A 27,842-nucleotide genomic window follows, 5' to 3' on the forward strand; every position below is an offset into this window, starting at 1 on the left:
GTGTTAAAGGAATCTTGGGGGAGAGAGAGGGAGGGAGCCATGCACCTGTGCTACTTCCCACCTGCTGCTCCCATATCACTCTCATCACCCACACACAGTATGCCCCAACACTCGTATTTTTATCTGTATTGTACAGTACAGTATATATTTTTTCTCTTTATTCATAAAACAAATTCTGTGTTCAGTTGCATATAACACTTTATAGTGGGAAACAATCTTGGGGAAAAAGTTGTCCACAACCAGACTTATTCTAGTTTTCAATCATAGTATTTTTCTATTATAGATGTAATAATGTTATACTAACCTTTTTATGCACTTAAAGACTTTAGTTGTTGAAGTGCAGTAATAACATTATAATAACTAATTTTCTTGAAACAATCCAGATAAGCAGTGTTATGTAGGACTCCCCCTCTCCTGGATTCGCTTTTTTCGGACTCACATTTTGCGAACTTGGGAATGCTTCAATTAGTTCGGTGTTTTGCTGTATATATTTTATTACATATTTGTTTTAACTTCTCCTCCTGTAGCTCGTGAAGGGTTGACAAGAAATTACACGGCTAATAAAAAATGTATATTACCTGTATACATTACAGTATATGGTTACATTATACTCTAGTTACATATCTTCTTTTTAGAGCATCCTTATTTTTCAAGGTCTGAAAGTGCTTGAAAAGAGGATAATAGTTTGATATTCTGATATGATAATCCTTGCTTTTATGCAGAGCGATGTTGGAGGTACTGTAGATCATTACTTATGTACTGTTAGTTTAGTCACATAGAATGTGTAGTATAGCTTAAGGGCATGTATACATTTTTATCCTGAGATGTATTAGTGTAACCACTTGTTGTTATTGTTTCAGGTTTATGTATACCACAAATTAAAGTGTACAGTAGAGGGATTATAAAGTTTTAAGTAATTGGATGATGGATGTACAGTACAGTACTCTTAAAGATGCTAGATTATCAGGAGGCAACGTGACTGCCCTCAGGAGTTTGGGATTTGGCATTTTCACTAATATTATATGTCTTCTCTGCATCTTATAATTACAGTATATATGAAAATATACAAACAAACTTGTAATCAGTAGTGGCTGTTGGACTTTTCTTTATTCAAGTACAAGCAGTTGCTTTTTGCGTTGTTTGACTTGTAACTCTGACTGGACTGTTAAGGTGTTACAGTACTGAGGAGTAGGAGTTTATGGTAATTTTGTCTTATGTTTCTTAGGAAATAAAGCAAAATGCCTCGGCTGTTATAATGAAAATTGTAGTGTCAGACACCTGTGTTCCTTGTAGCTTTACCTCCTATATTAAGTCTTTGCTTCTCATTAACTTCACTATGGTAGGCCTCTGTTTAGATTGTGAGGTGAAGGGTATTATATGAAGACCTACAATTTCAGTTTTAAACACTTCCACATTTGTTCCATAATATTAATTATCCAACTGTACACCTTGCTTAAATATCACTATTACTGTATAACCAACAACTTATGTATAAACTGAGTGTCAGGATGTATTCCTTGTGGCTGTTAAAGTTGTTTTGTGTACAAATAGTATACGGTGATATCCCTGTTAGCTGTAACAATTGGTGCGGAGCACTTCTGGGAATGAGAGATTTCCGGGTAACGAGACGACTCTCAAAGCCGGGATGAAATCCCTCCTTCCTGGAATTTTCCGGGTAACGGAAAAAATTTCTCAGAAGTTCAAGAAATTGCCCATTACATCATCTTTCGAACCCGGAAAAATATCCCTCATCCCTGGAATTTTCCGGGCAACGAAAAAATTTTCTCGGAATTTCCAGAAAATGCGCCTGATTTTCATCTCTCAAACCCAGAAAAAAACTCCCCCCATCCCCGGAATTTTCCGGGTATCGGGAAAATGGTCTCAGAATTTTCCGGTAAATGTGCCCCTTGGAAAATCGTTCCCAAAGCCTGAATTTTTCTGAAAATTCAGGCTTTGGGAACAATTTTCCGAGAAAATTTCAATTCCGGCTATAAGAGAGTTCCAGGTTTGAGGGATTCCGGCTAATGGAGATATTACTATATAGAACAGAAAGACCTGATATGTATGTTAATTGTAGTACAGTAGTATTAATATTATTTATTTAATATTTTAATAAAGAAAATTAATAGACAGTATTGAACTTCCATTTACAGTAATATCTCCGTTAGCTGGAATCCCTCAAACCTGGAACTCTCTTATAGCCGGAATTGAAATTTTCTCTGAAAATCATTCCCAAAGCCTGAATTATCCAAAAACTTCCGGCTTTGGGAACAAATTTTCTGGGCTTGAGAATCGAGAGCTTTTTCTGAAAATGTCTTGAATAAAGACGAAAGCTAAAGTATTTTTGGGGGCCCTGACCTGACTCAGTGTCAGGTGGGGGATTAGTGGTCTCGTACTGCTGACCTGATGGAATGTCAGGTTACCTGAAGATGTCTTGAATAAACACGATACCTAAAATATTTTAGGGAAATTGTGATAAGTATAAGTATAAATGAGCAAAGTTGTATCCCTTCAAAATTACATTACATAACATTTTAAAATATGGAGTGAGAAAACAGAAAGATGTGGGTGATTAGAGATGGAGTGGAAAGGAGTGGTAACATGCACCAGTGTTACCAAGTGATAAGCTCCTCAACAGCTGATCTTTTAATTTGCCTCCATGCAGTCACATAACAAGACCCTCACTGGATGCTTGTTGTCTTAATTCGCGCGCGCGCGCGCGTGTGTGTGTGTGTGTGTGTGTGTGTGTGTGTGTGTGTGTGTGTGTCACCTTACCAAGCACATTGTAGGATTTGCAGAAGTTAATGAATGAAGAGTTTGTTGAGGTGGTGAGGTGACATGCCAAGACACTTACACAACACACACATTAACAGCACTACTAAACCATTGTCTTGTAACATTTTACACTATAATTTATATTTTAAAATTAATTGATACACGATAACTCAACAGCGATGCTTTTGGACTTAGACAACTGATCAGTGAATAAACCAGGGCATATGGAGACCATTATACATTAGTGATGTCACAATCTTTGAAACTGCAACCGCATAAATTATCACAACCTGTACTTAAAGTCCTAAGTTATTTACTAAAATTATTATGTATGGTGCAAAGTATGGGATGTTTATGCTCAAATTAATTGCTATCTTACAAGAATTTCAGCAATGCAAGTTATATTCTCCTAAGTCAAGTCAGTGATATTTTATAAGCAAAACAATAAAATTCCTCTGCTTTGATAATTCTTGAGTAAAGTATATGTACATTAATCTCCTCGCCCCCCAATCCTCCTCCTCCCAGCCGAAGGAGAAGGGTCTATTGAAATTGAAAGTTTCCAACCCCCCAATGGCAAATTTCCGTGTGTAATAATAATAATAATTAACAGTTTATTGAAAAAGTTCTACAGCCTGAAGGCTGAAAATATACATTAGACAAAAATGACTTATTACATACAATGACATGGGGTAGGTGGGTCGTTTAACAAAAGCTTTTATTACCGAAAGAAGAAGGAACATGAATTGAACATACAAATTATTATAGTTTACAGTTGCTGGCCTGGGCTGGTCATTGAGACACCAGGTGGTTTGATGTTCATGTGGTGTAGTAACTCGTCCTTGGGTGTTGATATGAAGAACCTCACTTGGTCATGGGGACACTGAGTGGTGTCACAGTACCTCACTCTCTGCTCGGTGATGTGTTATCTCGTAGTCAGGTTCATAACCGGCCCCATGTTGCTCCCAGGGTGGATGGATAAATGCCGTTTGGTCAGAGGATGGTTCCCAGGGATGCTTATCCCACTGGTGGGTCACGGCTCTCACTGGTACTGTCTAGTGCTGAATTCACTGGCTTAGACACTGTTCATCACTTTTCAACACTGATCCCACTTCTTTCCAAAACAAAATTGTCACTTTTGATTATGTTGATATCCCAGTGGTGAAGATGGGTTGAGGAGAGGGACTTGGGGAATGGGGCCGAACATTGGCCAAGGGAGGCCGCTGCTCGGCAGGAGCAACGCCTGAATAGATCTTGACTCTACGGTGGTCAAGGATGTAGTGTGTGTCTGTGTGGAGTATGTGCTTTTGTGTGTGTGTTTTGAGGTTGCCAAGCACATTGTGTAGGATTTGAAAAAGTTGATGAAGAGTTTGTTCAGGAGTCGGGTGGTGAGGTGACATGCCAAGACACTTACACAACACACACATTAACAGCACTACTAAACCATTGTCTTCATTTTACATTATAATTTCTATTTTAAAATTAATTGATATATGATAGCTTGACAGTGCTACTTTTGTACTTAGACAACTGATCAATGAATAAACCAAGGCATATGGAGACTCATACATTACTGATGTCACAAAGCTTTGAACCTTTACTCAAATGTACTAAGTTAATTACTAAATTTATTATGTATGGTGCAAATTAAGGGATGTTTATACAGTCTCTCCTCGATTTACGACAACCCGAACATACAACGGCCATGGTCATATAAGATATTTTTCACATTACGTATTTTTGAGTCCCGGCGTTAGTGATCGCGCTGTGTAGAGACAAAAAAAAATTTTTTGTAATTCCATTTGAAATGGCTGGCAAATGTAAAAGTGAGAGTTCTCGTAGTGCTGAGAAGAAAAAGAGACACCCATTTTAGAATTTCTATGTACAGTATTATTTTCGCCTTTTCGACTTATGACCTGGTCGTCGGGACGGAACCCCGTCGTAAGTCGAGGAGAGACTGTACTCAAATTAATCGCTACTGGTACTTATCACAATCTCTCTAAAAAATACTTAGGTTTTGCATTTATTCAAGACATCTTCAGGTCATGAGACCCACTAATCCCTCGGCCAAGAAAAGGTGACCTAACATTCCATCAGTAGGTCAATAATATGAGACCACTAATCCTCCACCCTACCTCCACCTGACATTGCATCAGGTCAGGTACACAAGACCCACTAATCCTCCACAGCTCCATGGGAGTGGAAAATACCAGTCTTTGCTGTAACACACAGTTTCATTCACGCTCATATCATAGATTTTTTATTTTCAAATATATTTATTTTACCAAAATTTTAGCTAATCTATTCTGGATTATTAGAGTAAAGAAATGCAGTTTCTAACCTAATTAGAATGCATTTTCGGACACCCAAGCACCCAGAAACATTCTGGGAAGTGGGCTAGTGTCTGTGTACGCAAGATGTCTAGTTTAGACACTCGGAAACCTTTCCTAGTAACCGGAAAATATTCCGGGGATAAGGAATTTTTCCGGGTTTGAGAAAGTCGTCTGGTTAGCCGGAAATCTCTCATCCCCGGAAGTGCTTTCCACTAATTGTTCCGGCTAACTGGGATATCACGGTGAGCAGAATATTTAAGGATTATGTACTACACTATTTTTTTTTCCTGAGAATGGATTTAAAGGATAGGGTTTTTTTATACAAGAATCACAGATAACAGAGTCCATTATTGGAGATAATCTACATTATTCCATCCACCATCAGATCAGCATGGCAAGGTGCGCATATGGGACACCATAAATCCTGAACACATTCTTAAGGCAGAGTACCAACCCCTTGGAGGCCCGATCCGGGACATATGCTGGTCTCATGACTCTCAGCGAATATGTGTTGTTGGAGAAGGTCGAGGAAAGTGAGTTAACTAAAATCAAGTTATTATATCTCGTTATTATTATAAATATCATGTGTGTCCAGATTTTACTCCCCTAATGGAAGCAGCTCTCGCAAATTCATTATGCCACATTTTCTTATGTACTGTACTGTATATGAAATAATGGGAAATAGTATGCCAATGAGTTTACATCACAGGTATTGTTATATTTTTTTGTTTTATAACTGTCCTCACCTCCTCAGCTAACAGCCTCCACATCACCAACATCCCATCACCAATGACTCACTCACAATTAAAGTTCAATTTTGAGTATTGTATGTACAGTACAGTACTGTTGTCTGTTATAGAATAATATCACTGAAAATCTTCCTCCCCCCCTTCTTTGATTTTTCTATCTGTTGCCCACCTTCCAGGGACACTTTACACTTGATTCATATACTTTAAGCGAAGGACTCTTTCTTTCTTTCTCTTATTTTTTCTCTCTCTCTCTCTCTCTCTCTCTCTCTCTCTCTCTCTCTCTCTCTCTCTCTCTCTCTCTCTCTCTCTCTCTCTCTCTCTCTCTCTCTCTCTCTCTCTCTCTCTCTCTCTCTCTCTCTCTCTCTCTCTCTCTCTCTCTCTCTCTCTCTCTCTCTCTCTCTCTCTCTCTCTCTCTCTCTCTCTCTCTCTCTCTCTCTCTCTCTCTCTCTCTCTCTCTCTCTCTCTCTCTCTCTCTCTCTCTCTCTCTCTCTCTCTCTCTCTCTCTCTCTCTCTCTCTCTCTCTCTCTCTCTCTCTCTCTCTCTCTCTCTCTCTCTCTCTCTCTCTCTCTCTCTCTCTCTCTCTCTCTCTCTCTCTCTCTCTCTCTCTCTCTCTCTCTCTCTCTCTCTCTCTCTCTCTCTCTCTCTCTCTCTCTCTCTCTCTCTCTCTCTCTCTCTCTCTCTCTCTCTCTCTCTCTCTCTCTCTCTCTCTCTCTCTCTCTCTCTCTCTCTCTCTCTCTCTCTCTCTCTCTCTCTCTCTCTCTCTCTCTCTCTCTCTCTCTCTCTCTCTCTCTCTCTCTCTCTCTCTCTCTCTCTCTCTCTCTCTCTCTCTCTCTCTCTCTCTCTCTCTCTCTCTCTCTCTCTCTCTCTCTCTCTCTCTCTCTCTCTCTCTCTCTCTCTCTCTCTCTCTCTCTCTCTCTCTCTCTCTCTCTCTCTCTCTCTCTCTCTCTCTCTCTCTCTCTCTCTCTCTCTCTCTCTCTCTCTCTCTCTCTCTCTCTCTCTCTCTCTCTCTCTCTCTCTCTCTCTCTCTCTCTCTCTCTCTCTCTCTCTCTCTCTCTCTCTCTCTCTCTCTCTCTCTCTCTCTCTCTCTCTCTCTCTCTCTCTCTCTCTCTCTCTCTCTCTCTCTCTCTCTCTCTCTCTCTCTCTCTCTCTCTCTCTCTCTCTCTCTCTCTCTCTCTCTCTCTCTCTCTCTCTCTCTCTCTCTCTCTCTCTCTCTCTCTCTCTCTCTCTCTCTCTCTCTCTCTCTCTCTCTCTCTCTCTCTCTCTCTCTCTCTCTCTCTCTCTCTCTCTCTCTCTCTCTCTCTCTCTCTCTCTCTCTCTCTCTCTCTCTCTCTCTCCCTCTCTCTCTCTCTCTCTCTCTCTCTCTCTCTCTCTCTCTCTCTCTCTCTCTCTCTCTCTCTCTCTCTCTCTCTCTCTCTCTCTCTCTCTCTCTCTCTCTCTCTCTCTCTCTCTCTCTCTCTCTCTCTCTCTCTCTCTCTCTCTCTCTCTCTCTCTCTCTCTCTCTCTCTCTCTCTCTCTCTCTCTCAAGTTGGTATGGTTTTTAATCATGTACTTTGACTTTGATCTTGTGGACCCTTTAATTGTAACCTTGCTGGAGAACACTGTTACTCCTTACTGAGGCTGTTGGCTTCCAAAAATATATTTTCTTCTCAACAAGAGGTGTAGTGTTTTGTAGGGGTTTAGGTACCATAATATATTCTGTGCAATTTAAGGTATTGGCTTATCTTCCCTTTGAGGTGCATTGCACACAGTACTTGAAGCTTCCAGCCTTCAGTCTACCTCAGTTTTATACACCTATTATTTATGGGATAGTAGGGCTGTCATAAGGGAGTTAACATTAACTTTTGGAATATTTAGGTCTAGAACTTCCATGGGATCCAAAGTCAGAAAGCTTGGAGGATATTTTCACACGCTATTCTCACCAGGCTTAGTCATATAATGGGAATTAAGAATCAATCCATCATTTGTCTTCATACTCATTCATTCACTTATCTGTTTATTATAAAATACTCCTCAGATTTGGTTTAATCTGGAAAAATTGATTAAACAATTTTTTATTTTGACATATAACAAGCTAAGCCAGAATTACCTTCATATTTGAATAGTACTTTTTCATAAATTATAAAACTTGCCTTGTAGCAGCTATAACACTTGCATGTGTCCACAGGTTTGCTCATGTGTTCATGATGGACACAGGAGCATCAGTGAAGGGGGACTTGTCTGGTCACACAAAGGCCATTAATTCAGTTTCCTGGAAACCAACTCGCCCATTCCGCATTGCTACTGGTTCAGAGGATAGTAAATCAGCTTTCTTTGAAGGTCCTCCATTTGTGTTCAAGTGTACCAAGAGTGTAAGTTCTGTTCGAAGTTGTACATTTTACTGTGTTGAGTTAGGATGGCATGTAACTGTTTTGGTGAGCAGAGCTGACAAAAACAATAAATCGTGAGGGTTATGCGCTTAGCCCTTACGCCCCGGGTGATGTTCCAGAACGTCCACCTATTTTCCCGCCATTTTTATTTATTTATTTTATTTATTTTTTATTGTTACTGTATTATTTTTGGAAAATTTTATTTTTTTTCTCGATTTAACCCCGTGGGGGGTGGGGGGGTACTGCCAGCAGCACCCTAATAACCCGGGGCTTAAGGGTTAAAAACGATACGTTTTGGGAATTTGTGTTGAGAGTACTTCAGAACATGTGAGAGATATAGGGAGTGGGATATTTGGTCTTCACATAAGCCAGAAAGAAATACAGTAAACACCTTGAGTAACGATGCAAATTTTTGAAGAAAAATTAAAAAAATTGAAAAAATATTCTGTCTTACAGGTCATTGTTAATGTAGTGGAGTGACACGGTGGCTGTTAGCCCAGTCCACATCTCAACAATACCGAAAGTTCCCATTTGAATGAAAAAGGTTAGGTTGCATTAAAATGCTTCTGTTAGGTGGATTTCGTTCATTCAAACTATTTTTCCCATATAAATTAATGTAATAAGGGGGGATGTGTTCCTGTACTAAGCTCTGTGACAAAATAATTGCAACACATCAAAATACTGAAGATAAAAACATGTAAAACATAAAGGTTTGTGGGAACATTAATTCATTCACTCTAGTAATGATACAATGTTTCTTATTATGTTATCGTAGGAAAATGCATGGTTTATATAATTTGTTTATCACTGTGCCCGTCACCATTTACAAATTGGACTACAAACAAGATAATGTATTTCTCCCATACTTACGCCTGGCTATGCCTGGTAACAGGAGTGGGCAACAGGAGTGAGTGACCCTTAGTTGAGCATCATCTGCAGTTGTAACTCTCCTCACTCCCTGCCATATTTCACTGGATTTACTGATAGAATAATGCTTAATAGTGATAATTATGGCATTGTAGCTAGGTTTAGATTTATCACTGTAGCCACCAGGCTAATGGACCAAGCTGTGAGGTGTTAGCTGGCTCGGTGACAGAGGGGAGCATTGCTAGGGAGACAGGAGGTACCTCCCTGTTGGTCTCTGTTACTATGGTTAAGCAGGGAGTGTATGCAAATGGCAACTGTGTTAAACTTTCATATGGCTTTTATTTACTAGTTTAGCAATACAGTATTTTTTGTTGTACAATATTGTATCATGAATGACAGTTATAGTAGAATGAGTGAGAGAGGCAGAGTGTCAGTGAGATGCAGTGGGTGGGAAGGAGGGAGGAAGGTGAAATTATGATTTAGGTGGTGATAATAGAGGTAGTGGTGGTGTTAATTGGCAAATGGGTAGTAAAAACTTGCTTTCGTTACAGTGTGGCTTCGTTCAAAGGATTAACATTCAATGGGGACTTACTGTACAGCATAATGAAGGATTGGAACCTATTCCCTTTTACTAATTGTTAAATCAACCTATAATTCGACCTTAGTTTTAGAGGAATACAGTGATATCCCTGTTAGCTGAAACAATTGGTGCAGAGCACTTCCGGATATGTGAGATTTCCAGCTAACCAGATGATCTCAAACCCTGAAAAATTCCTTATCCATGGAATCTTTTCCAGTTACAGTACGCCCGGATAATTCTCAGATTTTTTTTTCCACGGTTTTCTACTATTTACGGATGGCACCTTAAATGTACCCAAGAATGACTGCGGGTAGTTTTAAAGTTGCCGGCATTTTTTGCGGCCGGGACAGGGAGCCATTCGTTCTAGAGACAGTAATTCCCCCCCCCCCCCCTTTTTTGGGGGGGATTAGCCCACCTGGGCACAGGTCACTGACCCACATCGCGTCCTTGGGGGCGGAAGTGTAATAATAATAATAATTCATTATAAATAAACTTAATAATAAAAAAATAAAATGACATAATAATAATAATAATAATAATAATAGTAATAATAATAATAATAATAATAATAATAATAATAATAAAGACATCCAAAAAAAATAAAAAATTATCAGGAATGAAAAACAATATATGTAAGTTGTGTTGTCAAAGTAAGAGAAACAATTGTGACCCTGCAATTGTGTGTAAATGAGGCAGAAAGTCAGATCAGCAACCTGGAACTTTGTCAAAATTTTTGTGATGCCATATGGCAGCAGGGTAAACCATTAGACAACACATAATGCTTCCAATATCTTGCCAGGCCGTAGTACCTCCCTGTTTGGTAGCTGCTTACTACCTACCTGTATTGTATATACGTGTGTGTGTGTGTGTGTAGACACTACATTCAAAGAAATAATAATGGCAAAATACTCTCACAAATAATCGGAAACAAATGTATATTAAAAATGTTGAGTACCTTCAAGTCTACTCCTTGCTTTATTAATAAAGCACATACTTGAGGGTAGACTCACATTTTTAATAAATTTTGTTTCTGATTATTTGTGAGAGAATATTCCCAATATTATTAATTTGTATGTGTTTTCAGTGTGTGTCTACACACATACAGTCATGCGCCGGTTAACGTCCGACCGAACAACGTCCGATCGCATATACGTCCGTGCCCCCCCCCAAAGTGACGCCTGCTGGACCACCACTCCACGACCCCCTGACGGAGACACGATGATCCTCCCCATACTGGTCAGATATTATGTGTTAAAGGAATATGCTTCCTTACTTAGGCTTTTTTTAAGCATTTGCCTACAGGTGAAATGTTAACCTACATCTATTGAGGATAAAATCTTTCACCTACAAATTGACAATAACACATTTGCTGTAATCAGACATATCTAGTTGCCTCAACAATTGCAACCCCAGTTGCAATTGGGGTTGCAATTTCAAATTTTGTGGCATTACTAAAAATAGTAAAGTTTCTGGTGCACTCTAAGATTAAGAGAGAAAAGGGAGGACTCAGGCGTCCTGATGTGAGAGAAAACGGACTCATATGAGGGGGACCAAATAAAAAAGCATAGCTACATGTTTTGTGGACTACAGTATTAAGCGTACCCTTTTCATCACCTTGTAATAAACCTAGCCATGCCTATGTGTGTTTATGATATTTACCATAACATTATATATATATTTAGTGGGTCTAAATGGTCGTAAAATGGGAAACTTGGGGTTGGGTCGTGGGTGCCTGAACCAATTAGAATAAATCACATAGGTTCTGTACTTTCGTTATCGGCGGGGTCCCAATTACAGTAGGCTCTCACCAATAACGACTTCCACAATAACGTTTTCGACAATAACGGTAAGTTACAATAGATACCCATTTTCGATAATAACGTCTGGATTCTCTTGAGTAACGGAAATTTCGCGGGAAGCGTCCGAGCGCATCAATGATAGCATTTGTTTGCCCCCCATGTTGATGACGTAGTTGTCCGCTCCGCCTCGCTTTCACACACGTTAAGTGGAATACAGCGCTGCGCCCACGTGTGAGGGTCGGTGATCAATAATGGCTTCCACATTTTTGCCTGTGGGGGCTAGGGGAGGTGGTGGAGGGAGAGATTTGCCACCTGAATGACTGGGAACTTTTAAAGTGAGGAAATTGAACTGTCCTGAGTCTACAGTGCAAAGTATTAAGAGGAACTTAGAGGAGACCAAGAAGAGTATTATGCTGGCTAAAAATATTTCTGTAGTAATGGAAATGCGAGGCGAGCTATGAATGATAAAGGCGATAGAAACAGGTTGTTAGTGATAACAGAGCATTTTCTTGTGAAATGGTTAGCTTGTAGAATGAAAGACAGTGCAAGTGTTAGCGGCCCTCAGATACGGAACAATCATCACACCAAGCACCTCAAAAACTCCCCCAAGCTAAGTGTTGTATTACTCACTCTTTATTTTGATGATTGAATAGCAATTCTTTTTATTTCAGCTAACAAAAAGTGTTAGGAGGGCTTCAAGGGGAAAAAATGGGTGAAATTCTTGTGGCAGCGGCACCAATAAACCCTTTTTACATGTATTTTAATGTCATACAAATAACGTTTTCGCTAATAACGTTGTTTTTCAGGCACCTATTAAACGTTATTGGTGAGAGCCTACTGTAGGCGCGATAACCAAGGGATGACTGTACTGTACTGTATATACTTGTGACACTGGCCAGTTGCTTCTGGTGTTATGGTACAGGGGTACCAAGTAACCACTAGGATCCCGCTTCCTCTATCAAGGAATAAATAATTAAAATTTAAATTGAAAAAAAAAAACACTCAAATAATGGGACCTAGAGAACCGAAATGGACCTAGAGCGGGCACAGTCACGTATGCATCGCGTATTCTTATAGATTGTGCGGCCAGGCGTACGTTATCTAGTGAATTTAGTCAATATTGTACAGTAACAATGGACCTAAGTGCAAACCTGTATTGTACATTTACTAAATGATTACGGTACTAAAATTGTTATGTCTATTGCAAATACAGCTTGTTTATACAGGTACTGTATTCAAATAAATTACTATCTTACAAGAATCCCTCCAATGTGAGTTATATTCACCCAGGTCGTTTGGGTGGCAAATTATGAGAAGAGCTTAGTCACTCTTAAGTAATGATAAATAATCACGCAGGGAGGCCTTCAGCGCCAACTGTCAAATCTTATCTCAAATAAATAAATAAACAAACGCCAGACATTCTGTCACCTCCCCCCCTCTTCCCACCACCCTCGTGTTCAAGATAAAAGTTTGGTGATTTCTTTGTTTATTTTATATAATATCTCAGACTAAAGTTAGGATAATATAATTTGCATTGCTGAAATCCTTGCAAGACAGAGATTAATTTGAATATAAGCGTCATATATTTTGCTCAATATATAAAAAATGGAGTACATTAGTGTACAATACTGTAGTACATTTTATAAAAAAATTTTCCACTGTATTTTTGGGGAGATTTACATAAATTTCTTCATTTATTTTCATCCATTTACATGCACACACCATACTAAAAGAAACGTAAAATAAATAAATGACCTTAGTGCAAAGCTGGAGTGCACATGTACTAATTTGATTACGGTACTAAAATTGTTATGTCTAGTGCGAATTACAACATGTTTATATTCAAATAAATCAGTATCTTACAAGAATCCCAGCTATGTTAATTATATTCTCCTAGGTCATATCACTGGCATTTTAAAATGAAAGAAGCTTAGTAGGACTGTTAAATAAACACACAGAGACCTTCACCTCAAACTTATCACCTCAACCCCCCCAACCCCTCGCTGGGTGGCGGAGCCATCAGTCCCTCCCCCCAGCCAGGCTTTTAGGCTTACAGTTTTTATCTTATATAATATCTCAGACTAAAGTTAGGAGATTATAATTTGCATTGCTGGAATCCTTGCAAGACAGCCAATAATTTGAATATAAACGTCATATATTTTGCTCAAGAGATAAAAATTTTTGTACATTAGTGTACAGTACTGTAGTACATTTTATAAAAAAGTTTTTCAACTGTATTTTTGGGTAGATTTACATAGATTTCTTCATTTATTTTCATCCATTTACATGCACACACCATACTAAAAGAAACGTAATAGAAATAAATGACCTTAGTGCAAAGCTGGAGTGCACATGTACTAATTTGATTACAGTACTAAAATTGTTTTGTCTAGTGCAAATTATAGCATGTTTATATTCAAATTAATCAGTATGTTACAAGAATCCCAGCTATGTTAATTATATTCACCCAGGTCATTTCACTGGCTTTTTATAAGAGAGAAGCTTAGTCACCTAAGAACTGATAGATATACACGCGTTAGACCTGGGCCTGTGCCAACTGTCAAACGTACTACCTCCCCTCCCCCCATGCCCCCTCGCACCCTCTCTCTCCCCCATCTGCTTGGCGTTGCTGGAATCCTTGTAAAACAGTGAATAATTTTAATATAAACGTCATGTATTTTGCACAACAGATAAAATTAATCTCCTGTATCACATAACAGTAGTGATTTAAGAGTAAAAGTGTATATGTACGTATATAGTATTCCACATACACGTAAGTATAAATAAAAAGTTTATGTGATGATCGGACAACGTCCATTTCGGTTAACGTCACGTTTCCAAGAATGTATCTGGGACGTTAACCGGTGCATGACTGTATTTACTATACATTACAGTACAGGTAAAGGAAATTACTGTCTCTAGAACGATTGGCTCCGTCTCAACTGCAAAAATGCCGACAACTTTAAAATTACCCACAGACGTTCTTGGGTACATCTAGGGTGTCATCTGCAAATAATAGAGGACTGCAAAATAAAAATCTGCAAATATGGGGGGGGGGGGGCTCCCTGTACAGTAAAACCTCGATAAATCAGACGTCAATATTGTATATCGGAATTTGCTTTTCTCGGACTTCTGAGATGCTCTGGTCACCAGAAATACTAAAAAAAAAAAAGAAATGTTTTAAGAAATGGGGAAGATTCACCCTTTCACAGCGGAAGGTTACCCAAAGCTGAGTAAAATCGTCTGACGGTAGCCAGACTAAAATGGCAAGTGCATGGCACTCGGTAAAAGGGTTAATAAACAAATCTTATGAAATGAGCAACACTTACTGAATACTGTACAGTGGTCTAATTAGCTTTGCTATAGGCCTACTGAGAACTAAGACACTTGAGTATGTAAGCAGGCTGGGGCTGATCAGGTGTTGCCACATTCATCAGGTTTATTTATTTATTTATTCAGTATTTTATTCTCATATGATTGGCCTCTTATGGTTTATGGTTCATCAAGATTAATATAACATCTTCAGTAATAGAGAAAAAATACAATACTGTATGTAATTTGCAATATGACTTGAAAATAAAAGGATAAGCTGTATCAGAAGGTTATTTACTGAAGATGCATTTGTGCGACAACTTTCAGCAGACCAGTTTACAACAGGGTTCACTATAACACACAGTATAGTATTTCATATGAAGATACCTTTCTAAAAATGTTATTTACTACCTTTGAGTGTTATATGATGGCTCAATTTGGCTACTAGTACACTTAGACAAATGATTAATGATGCATAATATTGTACACTACAATATTACTTATTAAGTGATGATAAATACACTACAATAGTATTTAATAAATGGTGATAAATACACTGCAATAGTATTGATTAAGTGATATAAATACAGAACTCTACTATACTAATTTACTAAGTGTTGAAGACAGATGTTGGGGTAAGCGGTTTGACCTTTGTAAACAAACGATTCATGGTGTTGATTCTTTTTCCAGGAAAGTTGATTCTTTTAGGATATTATTTTATGAACATGGCACCAAATGATCTTAAATTATTTAAGAATTGTGGTGAAAGTTCATTAAGAAGTGTTAAAAGAATCTTGGGGGAGAGAGAGGGAGAGAGTACCGACCCATGCTACCCCCCCCCACCCTGCCAGCTGCTCCCAGATAAACACCCGTCTTCCACATACAATATACAGGTGCTCCCCGACTTACGACGGGGTTAAGTACCCAAATCCAGGTCGTAAGTCCGACATAGATTAAAAAATAAAAATAAAATAAATAAATAAATAAATAAAAAATCTACAATGAAATACAGTACAGTAAAAGTAATAAATAATGAGGAATGGATACAGTGTGACTGAGCACTTACCTTTAATGTAGTCAGCTGAATGCACATGGGGCCCCCATAATTTTCTAATTATACATGGAGACTACATTAACTGGAAGAAGCAGAGGAGGAGACAGGGCTGGGTGGGTCATCAATGTCGCTTTCTTCAGACAGGTTAATGGACTGTGGAAACTTGCTGGTTGAAGGCATTGGATCATCTTGAGGGAGTGAAGAGGCAGAACTGGTGGGGCGTGAGGAGACAGCATTGGGGGACTTCTTAAAATGGATGTCCAATTTAGACTGCACAGTTTGTTTTTTCTTTTCATTATAAATTTCTCTGTAGCAAGCAAGTGCATCTTGGATCATTCTGTCAACTTTGGCATAACGCTCATAATTTTGATCCATGCCATCAAACATTTGCATTCCTTTATTAATTGTAACAAATGCCTCTGCCATTTGTTTCACTGAAAACTTTTTGGGGGTGTAGGTTCTACAACATTTTCTCTCTTCTTCCTCTGTAATTTTCTGTGCATCTAGTTCAATAAGATCCTCGTTACTGAGCTCTTCCGCTACACTTTCAACCAACTATCCAACATCTTCATTATCAATTTCTAACTCCAGCTGTTTACCTAACTCCACAATCTTGTTACTAATATCCGAAATAGCTTCATTTTCATTAAATCCTTTGAAACTTCACATATCTTTTCAGAATCTTCTTCCATATTCCATTTATGCAATGTTTTGTAGCCTGATACCATGCTGCACTAATGTTCTTTATACATGACAAAATGTTGTACTCCTTCCAAAACTCTCTTGAGTGTTTTCTTACCTTCAGTAGCAGCAACAGCCTGAGCGAAGGTCGTGTGTAAATAATACGCTTTAAAGGCAGCAATAGCCCCTTGATCCATGGGTTGGATGATAGAAGTAGTGTTAGGTGGAATGTAGACTACCTTAACATCAGGGTGCATGTCGTCCAGGTGTGGTGGGTGTCCCGGAGCACTATCCAAAATCATGAATGGAATCCGTTGTTGCAGACAATGCTCCTTGGCTCGTGGAATGAAACAAACCATGAACCAATCCTCAAACAGTGCTAAGGTCATCCAGGCTTTCTTATTACTGTGATAAAACACTGGCAGTGTGTGCTTGCTGACATGTTTAAAAGCCCTGGGGCTCTCTGAATGATAGATCATGAAGGGCTTTAGCTTGAAACCAGCAACTTCCCCCCCCCCCCCAACAGAAGTGTAATTCTGTCCTTGAATGCCTTGAATCCTGGCATTGTTTTCGCCTCTTTGTGGATGTATGTCTGCTCAGGCATGCATTTCCACAATAATCCAGTCTCATCCACATTAATTATTTGCTCAGGCAAATAATTCCCTTCCACAATCACTTCATCTAACTCCTCCTTAAAAGCTTCGGCAGCACCAACATCGGCACTAGCTGCCTCTCCACTCACCTTAACATTGTGTAGACTGTAGCGTTTTTTATATCTATCAAACCACCCATGACTTCCTGTAAAGGTTTGATCACATTCATCTCCTGCCTGCTCCTTCAGGCTTTGGAACAGGCTTCTTGCTTTAGCCTGTATGGTTAGAAGCCTTAAGGGTACACGCTTCTGTATCTGGTCTTCTATCCATATCACCAATAATTTTTCCATATTGTGAATAGGACCTTGTCTTTTCTTTGATATTATAGTTCCCTTTATAGGTGTTGTTCCTTTCACTACATCACGAATACGTTCCTTGTCCTTCAGAATAGTGGATATAGTCGAGTGTGAGAAACCTAGGTCGCGTGAGATTGTTGCTACTGTTTTTCCATTCTCATGCTGTGTTATTATCTTCATTTTCATCACAAAAGTAATTGCCTGTATCCTTTTCTTTGGAGCACCACCAGCACTCTCACTTTTATGCTTTCCAGTCATTATAAATTCAATTAAATACGATAATAACAATAGATCACAGCACGATCAGTATAGGATACGATAGCCAAACACCAACTAAGCACTCCACTGAGTGAGTGTACCTACTAGGCTACCCGAGCCGCGCTACGCTCTCGCCCGGGACAGAAACGTTTCGGTATAGAAAATATTTTTGGTCACGACTACCGCGGCCATATGTCCTGACGGTCGTAAGGTCAGAGCAGGTCGTAAGTACCGATGGACGTAAGTCCAAGGAGTCGTATGTCGGAGAGCACCTGTACAGTACTCCAATTCTTATTTGTTCTTATTTTTATCTTTATAGTACTGTACAGTATACGGTTTTCTCTTTATTCATAAGACAAATTCTGTGGTTACCTACATATAACACTTTACAGTAAATAACAATCATCTCGGTGACAACAGAGTTGTTGACAACCAGATTTATATGTCTGATTTTCAACCCAGAGAGTTCGGTTTCATATTTTTGTTATTGTTAATGTAATATTTTTTTAATAACCTAATGCCTTAGTTGTTGAAGTGCAGTAATAACATAACTTCAACTGATTTACTTTAAACTGTTCAGATAAGTGGTGTATCTCCAGCCCCCCTCCCTGCCCATATATTCGCATTTTTTTTACTAGGGTCTGCCCCAATTAGTCCGATTTTAAGAGGTTCTACTGTATATACTGTACCTGAAATTACAAGTTTAAAAAATACCTGTATCCATAACATAGCTCTCAGCTTGGCCTGGAGTGGTAGGGGGAGGGCTAGGGGGATGTGGTTACAGTGATGAGTCTTGTGTTACTATTACAAATACAAAACTAATATAAAATACTGTAAAACAAGCAAAAAAAAATATAAGTAATATTATCACATGTAAAGTAATGCCATACACAGCAAGTCAAAAGACTGAAGCAAACACACAACTCCCTGGGATATGATATCCCAGCATTCATGAACCATACCACCTATCTTTCTTATGGTATTTGAAAATTATTTTGCTACTTCAAACAACATTTGTACACAATGTGTAGCGAGGCAAGGCAGGAAACTGGCCGATTGTGCCAAAACATTAATGTTTGGGTGTTATCGCAAACTCCTTTTCATTTAGCAGGTTCCAATAGATGAAGAAGCAAATACTGGCACAAATTCATTTTGCTATAATGAATGATTACCGTAGTTAATAATTTAGTATAGTAAAGCATGAAAAATGATGTCAAAGTGCAACTACCTGGCATTTGTTTTGAGATTTGTTGTATTCTAATGGTCTCAATTTTTACGGTACTGCAAGATGTATGTTTCTTAAAGATAATACATACACTTGGATAAGTGTAAATACAGAATGTATGCACACATGTATAGAAACACTTACATATAGAGTACATGCTCACTTAAAAGATTTACTGTTTCAGGATCATACCAAGTTTGTTCAATCTGTTCGCTATTCACCCAATGGTGAGAGGTTTGCCACTGGTGGATTTGATGGCAAGATATTCATCTACAATGGTTCAAATGCTGATCTGGAGAAGGAGCTTGGTAGCCCAGCACATAAAGGTGGAATATATGCAGTAAGTTCTGATAACATTCATTAGTCTTTGTACATGACTTTTGGAGAGGATTTAGGGAGTGCAAATTGTCAGTTGATTATATTTGTCCTCTGTTAGTTATTGTAGAAAGCTTTCGGCACATTATTTCAAATTAAATTTGTATATTTATGGATCTTGAGAAAGCTCGTGGTTAAGAGAAATTGGGTGCTTTCTGGGAATTACTTCAAGAATGTATGAACATGTTGATTAGTACAGGATTATTGTACCCTATTTAACCCTAAACTCAGTCATTGCTTTCTATAAAATACTGTATTAGAGTAACCCCCCAGTGCAGCAGGGAAAGGTGATACAGGTACATCAAATTCCAATAAATGGTATTAACAATTGCTCTTACTGATGGACAGATTATGTTATGCTGATCATATAACAAATATTATAGCAAAAGTACAACTTATTGTGGTGCTGCTGTTTTTCTGTGAATAGGCCATGAAGGATTGCTTCCAGACAGCACCTGGTTGCGTGTATCTTGGGGAAAAAAATTTATATACAGTACAATCTACCCAAAATCACAAGTAAAAAAAATAACCACACCACCTCATAGCTTGGTAAGATTAGCCTACCACGAGCATGTCCTGGGTAGATATTGTTTACCCTAAATGAACCTTGGAATGCATAAATTGGAACCCCTCAAAAATATGATGCATATATAATTCAACCCTCTACTTTTTGTAAGAAAATTGTATCATAAAACCTCTAATTTACATCAATATAAACTAATTTGTATGTCTTTAAGATGTTAGAAATATAATGAATGACAATAATGTTTTCATTCATATTAAACAAATTCATTTGCAACCAAATTATGTTACCTTAGGTATCATGGAGCCCTGACAGCAAGCAACTGTTGTCAGCCAGTGGAGACAAGTCATGTAAGCTATGGGATGTGGAATCTGGAGATGTGGTTGCAGAGTTCCCCATGGGCAACGAGCTTGAGGACCAGCAGATGTCTTGCATATGGGCTGGAAATTTCTTGGTTTCTGTCTCACTCTCAGGGTTCCTGAACTTCCTTGACCCATCTAATCCTACCAAGCCCAAGAAGATTGTAAAGGTAAAGCTCAAAAGAATTTTTATGCACAGGGTTAGTGTTAGATGACATTATGTTAAGTTGATTATAGTCTGATATTCTGGTACTAAATGGGATATTTTTTACATCTTAATACAACAAATATGTTGATGCATAATTGATCATGTATCAGTTGAAAAATAATTAATTAAGACATACAGCATTATAAAAAATCTAGAGAAAAGTACAAGTGAATCAGAGAACAATGGGGCTTAGGTACAGTAATAAACCCTTAAGAGTATCATGGAGTGTAAGAGTGTGGTGAACAGACAGGTAGGTCCTATGTAATTATAAGAGAAAGAGAATTATTAATGACTTTGCCTATGTAGTTGTTTACTTGATTTTCAATCAGCATATTCTGCACAGCTTCAGTGAGATTTGTACAGGGTATTTATTTTTAGTTTTACAGTCTTACAGTCACCTTACTTTATTTTGGAGCCTAACTTCCTCTGCCAGCCAGCTAATTCTGGAGGCCTGGTCATCATGTCATATTATTGTACAGCCATTGTCCTCAAAAGGGATAATTGAATTGGATTATTCTTGAGAGGCAGGCGATCTAATTAGAACATATCGACCTAGTTTTTATGATTTGTACCTCTTTTATGAGCTGCTGTCATAATTTCAAGGATAGTACAGTATGCTATTTTGTTGTAGTCCTCAGCTGACAACCACCAAAAGTGGTCACACCTGCTTTGTTCTCTTCTACTCTACTTTATAAATTACAACACTAAATGTCTCATTAGTTGTTGTTATACTTCAAGAATAGTTGTTTGGGACTATACACCAACTTTAAAAGTAATAATGATACTTTATTTTATTTTATTTTATTTTATTTGTAGTTTCATAAGGACTACAGTATTTATGTGTTAGTTGGACCCTCTTTGAGTTTGGGCCAGAAGGCTAACATTTGCTGGTGTTAACACTGATGTCTGTGATCCATCTGTGGGACATTAAAAGGGCAGCACCTTAATGACATTGCACTACTAGTAACTGGGAACATGCTGCTTTGAGCATGTGTGGATTAATGTCTCCAGGAAAGTTATTAGCTGGCCATGGTTTGAGACATCTCTTTAGATTTTTTACAGTCATCTACACCCTCTAAAAAATTATTCGGCACCCTTACGGCGTGATACAATATGACACTGGTGACGAAAAATTTTTTAGTGGGTGTACTGTATATAAAGTAATTTGTATGCTTTTTTGGTAATGCTAGGGTCAGCCGGTAGTGTAGTTTTTAGAGATGACATTTGGACTTAACTTCATCTCCATTAAATCTAAATCACCTTTCACAATCATTTTACTTACCTGCAGGCCTGTAATATAAGGCAGCTCCAGGCCATTTGCACCTAGGGAATATACACTTGACCTGCACATTAAAAATTGCTCTAATCACATCCAATGTAGCCTCTGCTACAGTATGTTAAGTAATGCTGCATGTTTTCCTTCCTAATATGAAGGATTATTTTTGTGAATTATAATTATATCAAGCATTCTAATTAAGCTTTTCATTACTGGTGAACTATATTTTATTTGGTGCAGGTGAGGTCTTGTTAGTTTGGTATTAATTGTCTTCAAACTATTGTTAGTATTGTGTCTTAATGGTTTTTATTTTAAGAAGTTTGTGTAGAGCAAAATGTTTTTATTTGTTATTTTGGGTAAAACAATTAACCCCTTTATTACCGGAATGTCACTTTTAATATATTTTTTTTTTTGCTAATGCCAGATTATTTTATTCAGCAAGGAGGGGATCCTGTACACAAGTGTTTAAAGTGTATTTTCAAGACGGGACATTTCATTGGTTTTGTTTGATTACAGTATTTTCTCAATTTAACGAACTAATTCAAGCCACCCCTTTCCTTTAGATAGAAATTTCCGCTAAATTGGACTTTGTTATTTTCGCTCGATTTAGCAAACTAGTTCACTAAATCTAGAGTGATTCCATTGAATTCCATGCTAAATCCACTGCTTGGCATGTGGGGTTTGTTTACATCCGCTCAGTTTGTGTTCTGCCGCCACCATGTTTTGTTCACGACTACCTTTCAGTCAACTAACTACTGTGCATAGACATCATGCCAAAAGTCTCTCAGATTTCTCAAAGGAAGTGGTGTGGGGGAGAAAATCAAGAGTGTGGCTATCATTTGGAAAAAAAATGGAAATAATAGAAAAATAAATAAAACAAACATTGAACCCCCTAGTTTAAGGTAAGCCATGAATAATGTTTCTGTGTGCATTTCATGTGTCTAAGGTGACTCCATAGGTGTGAGCACATAACAGAATTAATCTCGATTTAGCGAACTACAGTGTAACACCGCTTTACGCGGTTAATTGAACCCACAGAGGCTCGCGTAGAGCGCGTAAACTGAACAACAGAACATATGGGATTAATTGAAATAGAGACTGGGCCGACCCCCAAACTCCACTTTTTCAGACACAATACTTATGTTGTAGTAAAAATAACATCTTAATTTTATGATGGTATGCACACACAATTAATAATTAAAAGAAATATCAATAATATTAGGTTTTTTAACACTTACATTAGTAGAAAAGATGGCTGGGCACACGGGGACGGAGGGTTGGTTCCGAGGCAGAGGGCAGATTATTGGCCCTCACCTGTATCACTTGCGTCAATTGTATCACTATCCACCACAGAGGCTTGCAGGGCCTCTTTGTCAAACCCCTCAAAGTCCATATAAGTCTATATCCTCACTATCACTGACTTGGGCCGGCTGTGGTGGGTGGCGGGTGAAGAACTCGGTAATGTTTTGATGACTGGGCAACCTTGTGCGCTCCCTGCCTGCGCCACTTCCTGCGTATATGAGTAGATGCACCGCTTAAAGTGGGAATTCCGGTTTTGGCGGGGTACCGCGTAAATGTAGAAACGTGTAAAACTGAAACGCGTAAAGCTGGGTATTACTGCAGTGCACTAAATCAAGCGAAAAATTACGGAAAAATTCCCTCCGCTAAATCGAGTTCGTTATATTGAATTCCATTAAATTGAGAGTATACTGTACTTGTGCTGTACCTGGGTGTATCAGCCTTCTGAAGTACAAAATTATAAGTAGTTCACTTCTGATTCCCAGCTGTAAACTATTTAATACTTGGTGGAAATGCTTTAGTTCAGCGGTTCCCAAACTTTTTAGGCCACGCACCCCCTTCCAAACTTGGACAGAATTGGCGCACCCCTAACACTTGTTATTGTAACACACACATATAAACACTGCACTATAAATGAACACATTTCAAACAACCAATGTTATGACATCTTTGGAACATGAATATTGGTATGTTGCTACTTACCTATTAATGTGAAGGATGTGCCTGCATTTCACCATAAAAGTCAGCAAAGTTGGGAGCAATTGAGCACAGTTTCACTCCTAAGTCTTTCTCAGCATCCAACTTTTGATAATACTTTGTCCACTGCTGTCAGCGCAGAAAACCCGGCCTCACATAAGTACATAGTAACAAAGGGCATCAATACACTCGAGGCTCTCTCTGATAAGGCTGGATACTCTTCCATGACTCCTGACCAGAAATCCACAATTGGTTTTTTCAGGAATTGTATTTGTAGTCCCCATCAGATGATAACTCCAGGAGTTGCTCCTCTTCGTGAAATGACAGATGTGGGACTGGGGGGGAAACTACAAATGGATTGTGTATCCAGGTCTGAGAGGAGTCCCTGATGGGAAAGTAATTTTGTAGCTGCTAGTACAGTTGCTTGAGGTGTTCTGTTATTAGGTGTTTCACGTGCTCATCTAGGACACTTTCATTTGTTTCAATAGTCTTGTAGCATTGGAAAGCAGTGAAGGGAATTTATAGTCATGCAGCTTGATAAGAATGTTAGTTTTTTTAAGCATTGCTTCAACCTTGTCTTGTGTGTTGAACACTGTGGCACTGAGGCCTTGGAGACATAAATTCAATTCGTTCAAAGTCGAAAAAATATTTGCCAAGTAGGCTAGTTTCTGCAACCAGTCCTCTTCACATGAGTTGTCCACAAAAAATTGCTGAACTTCACATTTCGATTCAAAAAGCCTTGTCAGAACCCTGCTGTGTGACAACCAGCACACCTCAGTGTGCAAGAGAAATGTCTCATGTTTGCTGCCCAAATATATGCAGTGCATTCATATTGTTTCATTAGCTTTATATTATGTAACATGTCATGGGATGAAAACAAAAGGAGAAATATATAATTTTTTTTCACTCAGGCCAACCAAGATCAAAGGCTTACAGAGTTCGGTAAACATCAGTTTACTTTGTCCATCAGTCAGAAGGCTTCAGTACGTGAGTCTTGAACGATACAATTCCAAAATGAGCTTAACTGTAACTCTGCTAGCTGGAGGGCTGCAGAGGGTGAGTCCTTAACTGTTCTCAGTTCAAAAAGTGTTAATATGTTTGCATTTCTAATAAGATAAATTTGATAATTCCTCCATTACTCTTTACTTCTCGCGCAGCCCCTGGGGCCAGCTCGCACACCCCGCACCACAGTTTGGGAGACACTCCTTTAGATAATAAATGACCTTATCAAACTGTAGCTGATAGTCCAGCCAGCGCATAAAAGGGAATTTTACAAAATGGGAATTACCCAACTTGTGCACAGAACACAATATATGACTGCCATTGAATTAGAAAGTGAATATCCAACACCTTTTCTACATTTTATTGCAATTTAATAGTTATTCCTGTTCTAAAATTGTGTTCACTACACCTGTCACATCACCTTATATATTATCAAAGGCGAGACAAAGTATTTAAGGTGAAAAAATAATAATTTGTGTATTTTCAGAAACTGAAAATGTCTCTTGAGTGCAGGGCAGATCCAGCCTTTTATGAAAGGAAGTTTGGATTTTGGGTGAATGAAATTAGTTGTCCATGCAGTCACACAACAAGACCCTCACTGGATGCTTGTTGTCTTAATTCCCATGTGTGTTCAAATGTACTCGGTTAATTACCCTCACCATCCCATTCCCACCTCTCTGCCTCAGTTGCCGCGTGGGTATTGTCGGAGTAACAGCTGCCTCTCGTGTGTGTCAATTTAGTGCGCTTAAACCTCTCTCATACTCGTTCATAATGACCAAACACAAGCAAACCCCTGCCTCTGGTTCTCATTTATTTTTACTTATTTACATGCACACACACACACTGTCCTAACGGTAAAGCTGTACTGTACTTTACTCAAATGTACTAAATAATTACTAAATTTTTTATGTCTAGTGCAAACTATAGCATCTGTTTATCCAAATTAATCACTATCTCAAGAATCCCAGCAATGTAAATTATATTCTCCCTGGTCAGTTAGTGACATTTTATTAGAGTAAAACTTAGTCACTCTAAAGGACAGATAAATAAATACGCACAAGACCTTCGGCGCCAACTGTCACAATACATCACCCCACCTCACCTCCCCCTTTCTCCCTCCCTCCCTCTCCCCCTTTCTCCCTCCCTCCTCTGCCCTTCCCTCCCTTCCTCCTCCCTCCCTCCCTCCTCCCTCCCTCCCTCCCTCCCTCCCTCCTCCCTCCTCCCTCCCCTCCCTCCCTCCCCTCCTGCCTCCTCTCCCTCCCTCCCTCCTCCTCCCTCCCTCCCCCTCCCTCCCTCCCCTCCCTCCCTCCCTCCCCCTTCCCCTCCCTCTCCCCTCCCCTCCCTCGCTTCCTCCCTCCCTCCCTCCCCTCCTCCCTCCCTCCCCTCTCCCCCTTCCTCCCTCTCCTTCCTCCCTCCTCTCCTTCCTCCCTCCCTCCCTCCTCCCAGCCAGGGTTGGGTGGTTATAGGCTTTAAGTTTTTATCTCATATAATATCACAGACTAAAATTAGGAGTATATAATTTGCATTGCTAGAATCCTTGCAAGACAGCAAATAATTTGAATATAGACATCATATATTTTGCACAAGAGATAAAAATTAGTCACCTGTATTACATTATAGTAGTGGTTTATGAGTTCTACTGTATATTTACAGTACAGTATAGTGATGTAAGGGTGATTTAGGGGATTTTTAGGAGTGTTTCTGACTTAACGCATTTTTTGGCTTTACACGAGATCCCAGGAACGTAGCCCTTGCGTAAGTTGCAAGTATACTAAGCGTCTGGAGGATCCAGTGGTAGCACATGTTTTCAGAGAGCAGTTCGAACATGGGCTTAAAAACAACCCAACAGCAAACAACGTGAATCCCAGTGCCGAATGGGATACTCTTAATACTCTTATGACAAAAACCTGCAGAGAGACTCGGCCAGATCAAAAGAATACACCTGGACTTGTTTGATGAAATGACCTGGCAATCTAAGTACTCATCGATGATAAACGTGCTGCTTTTACTGACTGGCAGAACAACCCTCAGTCTCGGACCAAAGCTGATACCTTCCGCAAGAAGAAAGCAGCAGTCCATCAGGAACTTTGCAATCTAAAGAATGACTGACTTAAAAATAAAGCATGTGAAGCAAAACTTGCAGATCAACACAAGATGTGCAAATTTTGAATTTCCACTAAAACATTTTATGGGCCAGTCACTCGTGGCACACCCCTTCCTCCACTCAACTGACGGTAACCTCATAATTAAAGACGATGAAAGCCTCCTTCAGCGCTGGAAAGAGCACTACCATTCATTGCTCAACTGGATGTCCTGACTACCCAGTAGGTCCCTCAGTATCCAAAGCTGACCCACCTCAGCTATCCTCCATCCCTGGATGAGGTAGCTACTCTAGCGTATTGCCGGGAGATATCCAAAGAATGTTCTATACTACTGAGGGTATACACAAACACTTGTTGTCTTAAAAGTAGGTTCTATTCTCGTACGGGAGATATATACAATAGGACGCAGAAGCCCGCGGTCACGCCACGAGGACTCTGTCTTCTCTCTCTACATCTATCTATGTATTACTACGCGCTGGCCTGTACAGATGCCAGCATTCACAAGCTAAATACATAAAGTATAAATGTGATAATTTATATACATAATATGGTGCACAATAAATGGAATATTACATAGAATTAATACATGTTCTGTAATACTTTACTATACATAATTAATAAGAGTAATATAAGAGTAATATAATAATATACAGCTGAAGGTACTACTTTGTGTCCATATATATCATACAGCTACTGCCATTAAACTGATGAAAAATAACAAAGCCTCAGGGCCTGATGGAATCTCAGTCGAGGTGTATAAAGCAGGAGGACCTCTGCTTACCAGTCGTCTCCACTCTCGCCTGGAGAATATATGGGAAAAGGAGGAAATCCCCCAAGCTCTTCAAGACACCTCCATTGTCAATATTTATAAGAACAAGGCAGACCGGTCAGATTGTAGCAACTACCCTGGGATCTCGCTGCTCTCCGTAGCTGGCAAGATTATCGCCTGAGTTGTCCTAAACAGACTTATTCCTGAGGCGGGAAACTTCCTCCCAAAATCTCATTGTGGTTTTAGACCATCACGTGACCTGTACATGGCTTTCATCGACCTAACCAA

At 39.1% G+C, this 27,842-nt stretch overlaps 1 protein-coding gene across 1 annotated transcript in view; it reads left to right on the top strand.

Annotated features, from left to right (window-relative positions):
- Positions 1-27,842, top strand: part of LOC121858301 (actin-interacting protein 1-like) — a 94,313-nt gene that overhangs the window by 24,993 nt on the left and 41,478 nt on the right. The window contains exons 4-7 of the mRNA XM_042354628.1: positions 5,491-5,638; positions 8,019-8,202; positions 19,130-19,285; positions 20,139-20,372. Coding sequence (XP_042210562.1) covers positions 5,491-5,638; positions 8,019-8,202; positions 19,130-19,285; positions 20,139-20,372 — 722 coding nt within the window. The remainder of the gene's footprint in view (positions 1-5,490; positions 5,639-8,018; positions 8,203-19,129; positions 19,286-20,138; positions 20,373-27,842) is intronic.

Source organism: Homarus americanus, unplaced genomic scaffold, assembly GCF_018991925.1.
Source record: "Homarus americanus isolate GMGI-L3 unplaced genomic scaffold, GMGI_Hamer_2.0 scaffold57980, whole genome shotgun sequence".
Classification (NCBI taxonomy): domain Eukaryota; kingdom Metazoa; phylum Arthropoda; class Malacostraca; order Decapoda; family Nephropidae; genus Homarus; species Homarus americanus.